Below are 14352 nucleotides of genomic sequence, written 5' to 3' on the forward strand. Positions count from 1 at the left end.
CTGGACAACTGAGTTTATCAGGAGAAGAAAAACACCTCCAAACAGTGCAGTAAGCAGTGAAAGGACAATGATCTTCCAAAATCTCTGAATCAAGAGGCTTCTCATGTACTGGCAGATCAGAAGATATAGGAACAGAATTAGGCCATTCTGCCATTGAGTCTGCTCCACTATTCAAACATGGTTAATTTGTTTCTCAGGGGCTAGATTAGCGTGGTGCTGAAAAGCACAGCAGGTCAGGCAGCATCCAAGGAACAGGAAAATCCAGCACCACTCTAATCTAGACTCTGATTTCCAGCATCCGCAGTACCCACTTCTGCCTAATTTGTTTCTCAACCCCATTCTCCTGCTTCTCCCCATAATCTTTGATCCCCTTAATAGTTAAGAACCCATCTGTCTTAAATCCACTCAATGATTTGGCCTCCACAGCCCTCTGTGGCAATGAGTTCCACAGATTCACCACCCTCTGGCTGAAGAAATTCCTCCTCATCTCAGTTCTAAAGGATCATCTCCTCACTCTGAGGCTGTGCCCTTGGGTCCTGGAATTATTTTTTTCACACTCACTCTATCCAGGTCTTTCAGTATGAGTACAGAACCAGAATCTTTAATTGCTCTTCGACTGTCAAGCGCTTCATCACCTGGATCATTTGGAGTATTGTGCACAGTTTTGGGCCCCATATCTCAGGAAGGATGTACTGGACCTGGAGTGTGTTCAGAGGAGGTTCATGAGAATGGTCCCAGAATTGAAAAGCTGAACGTATGAAGAACGTTTGAGGACTCTAGGTCGATACTCGATGGAGTTTAGAAGGATGAGGGGGGATCTAACTGAAACATACACTAATTGGCTTGGATAGAGTAGATGTTGGGAAAATGTTTCCATTAGCAGGAGAGACTTGGATTCGAGAGCACAGACTTCGAGTAATAGGAAGCCGTTTTCGAACGGAGATAAGGAGAAACTTCTTCAGCCAGCGGGTGATGAATCTATGGAATTCATTGCCACAGAAAGGTGTGGAAGCCAGGTCATTGAATGTATTTAAATCTGAGATAGATAGGTTCTTGAGTATCAAGGGGAGAAAGCGGGAGAATGGGGTTAAGAAACCTATCAGCTGTATTGAATAGCGGAGCAGATTCAATGGGCTGAATGGCCTATTTTCTGCTCCTATGTTTTCTGGTCTTATGTTCTTATAGCATTCTAGTAAACCTCCTGTGGACCCACTCCAAAGCCAGCACACACATCCTTCCTTAGATATGGGCCCAAAACTGCTAACGATATTCCAAAAGTGGTGGAGAACTGGATCAATTATGGCAAGTTCGACTAAAATTTATTTTACTTCATTTCTACAGCCTACAGGTCGAGGGAAATACATCTTTGACTTTGGCTGTGAGCAGCATGGAGAATACCTTCAGATAGAACAGGTAATTGCTAGAGGAGACAGCGAGCTGACAGAATTGCATGGTAAGCTGAGTATTAATGATTTGCACTCATCAGAGACTGTATCATGAAGGTGACCCCTGTGGTCACTTCATTTTTCATGTTTTCACAAGGACTTATTCACGAGGATCTGTTTGCAGGATATGAGGACAAGCATAATATGATTGAAACTATTTTGCAGAAAATAGTTATTTGGCCATCGAGTCTGTGCTGGTTATTTGAAAAAGCTCCTGACCCCTCCCACCTTTTTGTCCCTAGCCATGTTAGTTCCTCACTCTCCAAGAGTTCTCCAGCTGCCTTATGGAATATATGCAATCAGCTTCTATCAGCTTTTCAGGTCCAGTGCTCCAAATCTGACAATTCTTTGAGTTGGGACATCTGATTATTTGAAACGGAAGGCAATGGCAATGTGGTATTATTGTGAGACCACTGATCTGGAGACTCAGGTAATGTTCCACCATGGCAGATGGTAGAATTTGGATTCAATAAAAATCTGGAATTAAAAGTCTAATGATGAGCATAAAACCATTGCCGATTGTCAGGAAAAGCCCATCTCGTTCACGAACATCCTTCAGAGAAGGAAACTATCATCCCTACCAGGTGTGGTCTACATGTGACTCCAGACTCACAACAATGAGTCTGATGGGCAATAAATGGCCCAGCCAGTGATGCCCACAATCTGTGAATGAATTAAAATGAAAAGAAAAATTCTTTGAGAGGAAAATTCTCTCTCCTCTCTTTTTGCAATGGTTTGAAACCGATGCCTTCTGGTTATTCTTAGAGGGAATGGTTTGTCCATCTTGTTATGATCCCAGCTGATGGGACTACTTTGAAGGGTGGGCTTCCCCTTCCCACTCCCTTTCTGACATGACCATTCTTGGCTTCTTCCATTGCCACAACGAATCAGACCTCAAATTGGAAGAACAGCATCTCATCTTCCACTTGGGCAGCCTACAGTCCGGAGGACTCAACATTGAGTTCTCCAATTTCAAATGATCTCCCTTCCCATACCCTGACTCCGTTCCCAGCTCCTCCCCCCTCCCTTCCATTCCTCTCATCGACCCTTCCTTCGAGCCACCAACTGGATTCCTCCGATCGACCACCAGGTCGTACTCTCTACCTGTGTTCACCAACTCCCCCCTCCCCGCTCCCATCATCACCACCACCACCACCCTGCCCGTCCACTTCTTTATCTGCAGCTCCCCTTACCCCCCCCCACCCCACAGTCATGAAGAAGGGTTACAGCCAAATCGTTGATTTCTCCACCTCCTGATGATGCCTGGCTGCTGTGTCCTTCTAGTCTCCTGCTTGTCTATGATGGGAATCCTTTGTTCCCTTTCGGAGCCTTTTACACCTTTGCTGAAGTGTGATGTAAATTAACATAATATATGAGCTGAGGTGTAACCTGTGATCATAAAGTTCATAAAGTTCTACTAAAACGTCTTCACTTTCATACTCCATCCTTGTATTTACAAACCCTTACACGGTAAATACCTTGCCCTTCCAGCTTTAGAGATTGTGTTCATGGACACCAAGATCTGTAATTTCATCTACATTTATAGTGCACTGTGCTTCATATTAGTCCTCTGCAAGGAAGTAACTTCAATTATAATCACAAAAGCCAGTTAATGAAGCATAGACCCAAACCCAGCCTTTAGTTTGTCTTAATAATTATTTACAGAGTGAAACAGTACAAGCCATACATCTCTGAACTCAACTGTCACCAGCTTTACTGACTGTTCGTATAATTTTTTATATATGTAAGCAGGCAGCCAGAGCCTGGGTTTTATGTCTCATCTGAAAGGCAATATTCCCTCATTGCTACACTGGAGGTCATCATTTTTGCACTAAAGCCTTAGAGTAGAATTTGAACCCAGGCTTTGTTGAGTTTTACCTCATGTTCCAGAAGAAACAAATGAACTTGAAATCAGCGTAATTGAGGAACTATTCCTTAAAGAAATACTGTAACAAACAAAATAAAACACACATCACCCTGATTCAGTTTATAACCCCACATGATCTCAATTCAGTTTAGATTTCATGTGACCCTCTTTCAGTTTATAAAGTGAATTGAGATCGTGTGGGGTTATAAACTGAATCAAGGTGATGTGTGGAATAACTCCACAGAGGCCAGTATTCACTCACCAAGTCACTCTTTATTCATACATGCATAATACTTGACACTGATCTGACTCCCTTAGAGACAGCTCACAGAGTGAACAGAACATCTGACACTCCTGTTTATATCTGTTGGGTTCCTGATTTGACTGGGTTAATAGCCCCAATTGGGGATCTCATATTATGTGCTGTCCACCTGGTTGACCTCGTTACAATCACTACAATGTGTGGTTTGGTATCTTCACTAATTTCAGATTATTTTTGCCAGGATTCTGCTGTGAACAATGGGAAGGGTTTGAAGGATGCATCTTCCAGCTTGGCCACGCCATCTCCAGTCATGGCTGAACCTTTTACTTTGACAAAGGCTGGTGTAGCTTGCATTGGTTTGGAGTGTTGCTCACTATTTTCTTGTGTGTTGCATGATCAGTCTCTGAACTGTTTCCAATGCATGTACATCATTCCTCATATAAGATAAGATGACCATTACTTTATTCTTCATGGGATACAGGCATCGGCTGAGCAAGCATTTATTATCAATTCTTAATTACCCAGAATGCAGTCCAGAGTCAACCACACTGCTGTGGGTCTGTAGTCACATGTTAGACCAGGGTAGATAAGGGCCACAGATTTGGTACCTCAAAGGATGTTACTGAACTAGATGGGCATTTAATGACAATTGATGATGCTTACATGATTGCCATTATGCCAGCCTTTTTCATTCCAGGTTTTTATTGAATTCAAGTTTTACTATCAGCCGTGATGAGATTTGAACATAGAACATAGAAAAATACAGCCTAGTACAGGCCCTTTGGCCCTCGATGTTGCGCCAATCCAAGCCCACCTAACCTACACTAGCCCACTATCCTCCATATGCCTATCCAATGCCCGTTTAAATGCCCATAAAGAGGGAGAGTCCACCACTGCTACTGGCAGGGCATTCCATGAACTCACCACTCGCTGAGTAAAGAATCTACCCTAACATCTTGTCCAAAACCTACCACCCCTTAATTTAAAGCTATGCCCCCTCATAATAGCTGACTCCATACGTGGAAAAAGGTTCTCAAGGTCAACCCTATCTAAACCCCTAATCATCTTGTACACCTCTACCAAGTCACCCCAAAACCTTCTTTTCTCCAATGAAAACAACCCCAAGTGCCTCAACCTTTCCTCATACGATCTTTCTACCATACCAAGCAACATCCTGGTAAACCTCCTCTGCACCCATTCCAGTGCCTCCACATCCTTCCTATAAGTGCCTCCATATCCTTCATTGGGGGAGTGGGAGGTGAGTTGAAGTGTTCGGCCATGGAGCAGTGGGGATGGTCGGTGTTAACTTTTCTGCCTAATTTAAAACGAGCAACACAGAAATATTTAGCTGTAATCTGTAAATATTCGAATGGCCAAGTTCTATTTAAAGTAATAATTAACTACTTTATTTCTTAAAGTGTAACAGAGAATAATTAACTCACAACTATGAAAAAATACTTACTTTAACCCATCTTTTACCTTCCCTTCTATGAAATCAGTTACCAAAAACTCCCAATTAAGATTTCCTAAACCACATTTCTTATCACTCAACCAGGCAGCTTTCAATTGATCTATTTGGATCTTCCTGTGACTTCTTATCTTCCTCATAGGAATTTCTGCATCAGAAATTACAGATTTATAAAGTAGTTTTAAGAGAGCTATTTTTCAGGCAGACTGGTGGCATGGCAGTTCTCCTCCCAAATATTAAATTTTCCCAGTTTTATACCCCAGAGCATCAGATTGTGTCATTGACTTTTAAGATTGTCAATATAATCAATTCAAAACTGGACTGGAGTTTCATATTTTTCGAAATATAATTTAAACTGATTGGCCGAATTCAAATTTGTTTTTGTCTCCAGGCAACGAGCTAATCGAGTTGTTTTACCAAATATTACATTCTTACTTTATTGAGAACATTTGGTGCTGCATCTGATAGTTCTGCTGCGTTTAACCCTCTTAAAGTACACCCAACCCTTCATAACAGTTGGTGTTGGCGTTTCAGAGATGTTCCGAATGTGGAGGAGACTACATCAGGTGTAACATTGGTGGAAGTACAGGTAAATTTCTGTCATATGTCGAAGTATCATTTGAGGCCTTGGACGGAGGTGAGGGGAGAGGTGCGGGTGCAAGTTTTGCACTAAACATCTCTGGGACACCTGAACTTAAAAACCCTACCGCCACGTGCATAAACATCTCAACAAGTGCATGCAGGTCCTGGGTCTCCTTCATCGCAAACCTTCCAATCCAACACCTGGAGGAAGAATGCCTTACCTATAGAAAGCCTTAGGGTTTTCCCTAATCCTACCAACTATGGACTTTTCATGTCCCCTCCTTGCTGCTCTTAGCTCTTAATTGTGGGATGAAACCGGAATACCTGGATGAAACCCATACAGACATGGGGAGAATGTGCAAACTCCACACAGACAATCGCCCGAGGTGGGAATTGAACCTGGGTCTCTGGTGCTGTGAGACCATAAGACCGTAAGACATAGGAGCGGAAGTAAGGCCATTCGACTCATCGAGTCCACTTCGCCATTCAATCATGGCCGATGGGCATTTCAACTCCACTTACCCGCATTCTCCCTGCAGCCCTTAATTCCAGAAGTTCTAACCAATGAGCTACCATGCTGCCCTTGGCAGTTTTCTTTCCCTTGAAAGACATTGAACCAGATGGATTTTTATGACAACCAACAGTGACCATTAGGTTAGGTTTAATTCCAGATTTTACTGAATTAAAATTTCACTATCTGCCAAGGTGTAATCCAAACCTATGTTCTCAGAACATTTGCGTGATTTTTTGGATTATTAGTATAGTAACATTACCACTATCCCACTGCCACCCCTTACTGAGTGTGGAATCCCACTATCTCTCACAACAGGACAAAACCGATGAAGAGATCGCAGAGGAAGAATCCATAACCATAACCGTCCTGAAGTGGAAGGCAGAGAAGCTGTCAGGATTGACGTTGTACTCTCCAAGTAAGTATGAATGCTATTTATGTTAGACCTGACTCTGAAATGATGTGTGATATCTGCTCAAATCCACTGTGATATAAAGTAAGTCTGACCAGAGAATTCAAGAGAAACTTGCCTAATGAGTGAGAGGTGAGACTGTGAAACTGAATCAGAGTAGCTGGTTGTGGGGAATGGTTTGAAAGCACTTTAGGTGAATCTAGATAATTACATGAGGGAGAAAAGAATGAGGATATTCTGATCAGGTGAGTTGGAGACATGGGAAGATGCTCAATTAGACCATAAAGACCAAATGGGATGAATGGCCTGTTGTGCACTATATACTTGACTGAGTATAGCATCTAGGAGGCCTGGCAGGATTAGAGTGAATGGAAGTCAGAGTGGAAAATTCCACCAGCAGGAGGAACAACGAGCACAAAGGAAGATGATTATGGTAGTTAGAGATCATTCATCTGCAGCCAGAACATCACTGCACAGTTACTGATACATTTTTGAACCAACCTATTTCAGGATGTTATTACACATATCTGGAGCAGCTAGGACTTGAACCCAGGCTTCCTGGCTCAGAGGTATGGGCACTGCCACTACATCACAAGAGTTACTTTTAGATCCTTTTCAATCATACCATCCAGATGTGTTTGACACACGTTTGCAGCAGGTGAGACTTGAACCCAGGCCATCAGGAAATACCAATAGTGATCTTGGCACAACCATCTTCAGCTGCTTTATCAATATCTTCTTTTCATATTGGAGAACTTGACAAGGTAGATGCAAAAAGTTTGTTTCCAGTTGTGGGAGAGTCTAGGGCCAGAGGGCATCATCTGCGAATGAGGGTTTATACAGTTACGACAGAGATGAGGAGGAATTTCTTCAGTCAGAGAGGAGTGAATCTGTGAAATTCTTTATCATAGAGGGCTGTTGAGGTGGAGTCATTAAGTATACTCAAGGCTTAGATAGACAGATTTTTATTCATTTAGGAAAGGTTATGGGGAAAAGGAGGATTATCATATCAGCCGCGATTTCACTGAATAGCACAACAGGCTAAATAGCTTACTTCTGTTCCTATGTGTTATGATTTATTAGAGACCGGCAGAAACTGTACATGTTAGTGGAAGGCTCAAGAATTAAAGGTGATTGATAAAAGAAACAACAGAGTCATGGAAAAATAAGATTTTTTACACAGTGTATGGTCAGGACCTGGAATGTGCAGCCTGGATATCTGGTGTTGGCAGATTCGTTTGTGACTTTAAAAGGAACTGGGTTAGTATCTGAAGAGAAAAGAAATTGCAATGGTGCAGTGTCACTAGCTGAGTTACTTTTCCAGACATGAAATTCGACAAGATAGTTGAACAGCCTCCGTTTGTGCTATAATCATTCTTTGTTTCTATAAAATTAATTGATTAAGAACAAAGAACAAAGAAAATTTACAGCCCAGGAACAGGCCCTTCGGCCCTCCAAGCCCGAGCCGATCCAAATCCACTGTCTAAACCTATTGCCCGATTCCTGAGCACCTGTATTCCTCTGCTCCCCACCTGCTCATGCATCTGTCCAGACGCATCTTAAATGTATCTACCGTGCCTGCCTCTATCACCTCTGCTGGCAACGCGTTGCAGACACCCATGACCCTCTGTGTAAAGTACTTGCCGCATGTATCCCCCTTAAACTTTTCACCTCTCACCTTGCACGTGTGACCTCTTGTTATTGAATCCCTCATCCTGGGAAAAAGCCTATCTCTATCCACCCTGTCTATACCCTTCATGGTTTTGCAGACCTCAATCAGGTCCCCCCTCAATCTCTTTTTGTCAGGAAGAATTAAACAGGAAGAATAACTAGTTTCTTGATTTGCAAGTTTATGATCTGATTATAATTTTATTGAAAGTTCATCACCACCTTCTCATGAACCATTAGGGGTGAGTAATAAACATTGGCCAAGCCAGCAATGCCCACATCCATGAAAAACTTTTTTTTAAAAAGTCCATACAACTAGCTCCAGGCAAGTTTCCCCAATTTATTATGATTCCTGACGGGATACCAGGAACTATAATATTCTCGGATGAGGAGGGTGAACAACAAAAATGTCACCGAATCACAGAAGTGTTACAGTGCAAAAGAAGGCAATCAACCCATCATATCTGCATCAACTCTCCAACGCAGCTTTATGATATAGATGAACTGGCTCCCCTTCTTTATTCACTCATATTCATGAATTGTCTACAACAACATTTATGGGCGGCACGGTGGCACAGTGGTTAGCACTGCTGCCTCGCAGCGCCAGAGACCCGGGTTCAATTCCCGCCTCAGGCGACTCACTGTGTGGAGTTTGCACGTTCTCCCCGTGTCTGCGTGGGTTTCCTCCGGGTGCTCCGGTTTCCTCCCACAGTCCAAAGATGGGCAGGTCAGGTGAATTGGCCATGCTAAATTGCCCGTAGTGTTAGGTAAGGGGTAAATGTAGGGGTATGGGGTGGGTTATGCTTCGGCGGGTCGGTGTGGACTTGTTGGGCCGAAGGGCCTGTTTCCACACTGTAAAGTAATCTAATCTAGTAATCTAATCTAAACATTCATTTTAAATAGACTCTTTCCTTTGTGGACCCAAATGAACATACGTTCTAAAAGAAGCCAATTTAATCAGACTTCCTTGAATGAGCAAAATGAGAGAGCTTATTAATTAGTTAATGTAAGAAAACTAGTAACAGAACACACAAATACAAATTAGAAGTAAGAGGTGAGCACAAAAGGCAGGAGTTGAAAAAACAAACATACAAATCATTGTTTATGAAGAGCAGATATTTGAACATTGCAGCCTTTGAAGTCGAGGTTCTCAGTAGTGTTCTGATTGGTAATTGAATAGTCCTTTATTCTGCAGAATGGTTGAAATTCTGTAGTTTTGATTCATTTTGGTTGTGATTGAAATTCTTCCTCATCCCTGTCTTAAATGTTTAACATCTTATTCTGAGATTATAACTCTGGTCCTAGACTCTCCCACAAGGGGAAACAATCTTTCTACATCTACCTTGTCAAGTCCCCTAAGAATCTTGTATCTTTCAAGAAGGTCACCTCCAAACTCCAATGAGAATTGGCCCAACCTGTTAATTTCTCCTCATCACACATTCCTTCCATAACCAGGATTAGCCAAGTAAACTGGCTCTGGTCATTATTTTTCTTCACTCATGGGATGTGGGCACCACTGGCTGAGCCAGCATTTATTACCCATTCCTAGGTGCCCCTGAGAAGGTGATGGTGAGTGGCCTTCTTGAACTGCTGCAGTCCATTTAGTGCTGTTAGGGAGGAAGTTCCAGAACACTGTGACACTGAAGGAATGACAATATATTTCCAAATGAGGTGGTGAGTGGCCTGGAGGGGAACTTGCAGATGGTAGTATTCCTTTGTATCTCCTGTGATCATTGGCTTTGAAGGTGCTAAGGAGCTTGGGCTGACACCAATACTAGTATATCTTTGCTTAGGTAAGGCACCCCAAATGGTTCACAATATTCCTGCTGTGGGCTGACTACTGCATTGTGCAGTTTTAAGTAAGTCTTCTGTGTTTTTATACTTCATTCCCGTTGAAATAAAGGCCAATATTTCATTTGCCTTCCATTTTACCCACTGAACCAGTAACCAAGCATTTACAAATTTATACACAAGGACACCCAAATCCCTGAGCAGGAGGAGAAGTGTCTTCACTTCAATGATACTGAACCTATGGAGTTTTATACCACGGAAAGCTGTAGAGGGAAGTCATAGAACGGATTTGGTAGCAGCTAAAGGTGTCCTGCCGACCTGCTGCGCTTTTCCCACAACACATTTTCAGCTCTGATCTCCAGCATCTGCAGTCCTCACTTTCTCCTAGCAGCTAAAGGTGTCAAGGGGTTTGGAGAGAATGCATGAGTATGGAGTTGTGATAGATGATCAGCCATGATCCTTTCCAATGGTGGTGTGGCCTCAATAGCCTGTTCCTGCTCTTACTTTCAATGTTTCCATGTAACTGTGTCCAGATCAAAGGGTGATGTGAATATGAATGGGAGCAGAGGAGAGTCATACATGAAGAGTAAACATTAGTAGTAATGTTTATAGCAGAAACTAGCTGAGTTCCACTGAGAGCCAGCCTAAATAAACAAGACCCAGGATGGATGGTTATGTGAAATCATAAAGAAGGACAGTGTTCATGGTCTGTACCTGTTGAGCTCAATGCCGAATCCTGAACAACCTTCCCTCTAAGCTGCATAGCTACTTTGTAGATTTGAATATGGCGATTGACCGACTGACTTGGTTCACAACGTTGCCTTCTGACTTTGGAAGTTGCTGCCATACTTGGACCTAAGGAGATGTGCACAGAAGCAAGAAATGCTGGTCCTGAAAGTGGTGAAGTGCCTACATCGAAAATGAGATGCTGTTTGTCTGGCTTGCATTGAATGTCACGAGAACAGTCATTGGGCAGAAATGTTAGTATAAGAACAAGGCAATGTATTGAAATGGCAAGTGACCAAAAGGTCAGCATCACTATTGTGACAAGACAGATGTAGTCTGCCAAGTGGTCATCCAGTCTGCATTTTGTATAACCAGTATCGAGGACATCATATTGTTATCATTGAAATAATAGACTGAATTGAATACAGTCTAAGTAAATTGATGTTTCACCTGAAGATGTATTTTTGTCTCAGACACTTAGGAGGTAAAACCACCAGTCATGGAGCCCTACAGCATGGAGACAGGCCCTACAGCCCAATTGGTCCATGCTGACCAAAACGTCCATCTAATCCTTTCCTATCCATATATTTGTCCAAATTTCTTTTAAGTGTTGTTAATGTACCATCTCAACAACTTCTGCTGGAAGCTCATTCCATCTGTGTACCACTTTCTGTGTAAAATGTTGCTCCTCAGGTTCCCTTTTATTCTTTCCCCTCTAACCTTAACCTATACCCTCTAGTCTTCGATGCCCCAACCCTGGGAAAAAGACTGAGTGCATTCACCCTATCCATGCCATGCCTCTCATGATCTTATACATTTCTTATGCCCCCTCAGTCTCATACGCACTAGAGAGAAAGGTCCTAGCTTGTTCAATCTGTCCAGAGAACTCGGACCCTTGAGTCCTGGCAACATTCTTGTAAATTTCTTCTGAATTCTTTCCAGTTTAATAACATTCTTCCTATAGCAAGGTGACCAACACTGAACACAATACTCCAAGTGCAGCCTCACCAACATCCCGTACAACTGCAACATAATTTCCCAACTTCTATGCTCAATGTCCTGACTGATGAAGGCCAGTGTGCCAAAAGCCTTCTTCACTGCCCTGTCCATCTGTGACTCCACTTTCAGAGAACCATACACTTGAATTCCAAGGTCCCTCTGTTCCACTACACTCCTTAAGGCCCTACCATTCACACCTCCAGTCTGACAAGCATCCTTCCATTTTTACCCTCTGCTTCCTACCATCGAGCCAATTGTGGATCCAATTTGCCAGCTCCGCCTGGATTCCATGTGATCTTACCTTCCAGGTCAGCCTACCATGTGGAACCTTATCAAAGGCCTTACTGAAATCCATATTGACTATGTCTACTGCCCTGCTCTCATCAACCTTCCTGGTCATTTCATCAAAGAACTCTAACAAATTTGTGAGACATGATCTCCCATGCACAAAGCCATGTTGGCTGCTCCTAATCAAACCCTGTCTTTCCAAATGCATGTATATCTTATCCCTCAGAATACTCATAAGTAACTTACCCACCTCAGGTGTTAGGCTTATTGGTCTATAATTCCCACACTTTTCTTTGCAGCCCTTCTTGAATAAGGGCACAACATTCACTACCCTTGAGTCTTCCAGGACCTCACCTGTGGCCCTCGCAATTTCTTCTCTAGCCTGTTGCAAGTGTTACTCATAGGAAGGTGCCATGATAGGACTGACAAAGTGTTGGGAGTGACGGAGGAGGAGTGCACCATGTTGTTGTGGTGCACTCCTTCAGTAGTGTGCTGGAGGACAGAGGGACATGTGTTTGTAGCATACCTTTGGAGGCATCAGAGCTAGTGGGTGGAAAGTGAGAACAAAGGAAACCCTCTTGTTCTTTTGGGAGGGAGGGGGAGGAGTTTGGGCAGAAGTTTGGAAAATGGGTTGTAAAACAGTTGAGAGCTCTTTCAATGATGGTGGGGTTAAGCTGGGTGGGTGAGCATGAGGTTAATGACAGACTAACAAGAATACGAACTACATATCTGACCCCCATGAAACAGAGATGTGATCACACTTGAGAGGGTAGGAGATTTACAACGAGGAATGGCTAGGATTATTCTCTTTGGAACAGAGAGGTTATGGGGAAATGAGTTTAGGTGATTAAAATTGTGAGGGATTTGGATAGAGTGGACAGGAAATATCTTTTTTTCCTTTGAGGAGAGGTCAATAACCAACATTGGTAGAAGTTACAACAGGGAAGTTAAGGAGTAGTCTTTGCATTCAGAGAGTGAGGGGTCTGGAACTCTCTACATGGAAGTGTTTATGGCAGGTGAGAGGAGAAACCCTGATAACATTTAAGAAACACTTGGAGATGAACTTGAGGTACTGAATCGACAGTGCTACCAGCAACAATACCAGCAACCTTCTATACTATAAATAATTCTCTTTCTCTAAATGGAATTATAATTTGTGTTTCATTTTTCCTTTCCAGCATTTAAGGCCGATGTAAAGTCCAATGCTTCAGAGCCTGAGGAGCAGGTTGCCGATAATACAGAGGACACTGACGTTGCTGAGACAGATGCTCCTGATACTGATGCCCCAGAGGCTGATGCCCCAGAGGCTGATGCCCCAGAAGCTGATGCTCCAGAGGCTGCTGCCCCAGAGGCTGCTGCCCCAGAGGCTGCTGCCCCAGAGGCTGCTGCCCCAGAGGCTGATGCGGCAGAGGCTAATGTGGCAGAGGCTGATGCGGCAGAGGCTGATGCGGCTGAAACAAATGGTCCTGTGACAGAAGCTCCTGGTTCAGATGACCCTGTTCTCGATTCCCTTGGTTTAGCAGAAGGTAATGAAGGAGCATCTGACGCTGTATCTGAGCTGGCTGCAGATTGAGGATATGGTGTGAGGCTAGAATGCCTGATTAGTAGTGGGATGGAGAGCACCACCAGTTACTGAAAACCATTTGATTGCCGGCTGAAAAAAAACAAATGATACACATTGGCTTCAAAATATCCACCACTCAAAAACAAGAAGCTGTGTCTTGGTCAGCTGACTGCTAATCCAAAGTGTTTTAATCAAGGAGAGCAAGTTTCCTTCTTGTTTTGTGGACTGGGCAGCCAAAATGAACCATCACGCCATCTCAGTTTACAATTTTAAAAATAAAATATTACATACAAAACTCATCAATATTTTTCACTGACATTGTAAAGAAACCATATTCCTGCATAAGTGCTGTTCCTAAAGAATAGATAGTGCTTATTGACACTGTGCAAAAGGTGGGCAGAAGGTAGCATCACATCCTTTCAACATCATTGTGTTTGTTCACCGTTAGTAAATGTTCAGAGTTTCTGTACTGATATGCACAGACAAATTAGGAGCAGAGATATCCCAATCAGTCCTTATAGTCTGCTGCGCCATTCGATAAAATCATGACTGATCTGATAATGGCCTCCATTCCATATTCCTGCTGACCCCTGATAACTTTAGTCTCCCTTGTTCATTGTGAACCTATCAACCTCTGTCTTAAAAATATTCAATGACCCCACCACCTCCAGGGAAAGAATGTTTCAAAGATTCATCACCCTCAGAGTCCTTATTTTTAAATTTTATCCCCTTGTCTCTCATTCTTTCAGCATCTCTTCAGGAACTTATA

At 42.9% G+C, this 14352-nt stretch overlaps 1 protein-coding gene across 1 annotated transcript in view; it reads left to right on the forward strand.

Annotated features, from left to right (window-relative positions):
* The window catches only part of rsph1 (radial spoke head component 1), a gene marked incomplete at its 5' end in the record, with an annotated part of 35601 nt that extends 21723 nt beyond the window's left edge, over window positions 1-13878 (forward strand). Inside the window, 3 exons of the mRNA XM_043700207.1 lie at window positions 1342-1413; window positions 6454-6553; window positions 13198-13878. Of these exons, the coding sequence (XP_043556142.1) occupies window positions 1342-1413; window positions 6454-6553; window positions 13198-13592 (567 nt within the window). The remainder of the gene's footprint in view (window positions 1-1341; window positions 1414-6453; window positions 6554-13197) is intronic.
* Window positions 13879-14352: the final 474 nt, after the last annotated feature.

This window comes from Chiloscyllium plagiosum, chromosome 12 (genome assembly GCF_004010195.1).
Source record: "Chiloscyllium plagiosum isolate BGI_BamShark_2017 chromosome 12, ASM401019v2, whole genome shotgun sequence".
Taxonomy (NCBI): domain Eukaryota; kingdom Metazoa; phylum Chordata; class Chondrichthyes; order Orectolobiformes; family Hemiscylliidae; genus Chiloscyllium; species Chiloscyllium plagiosum.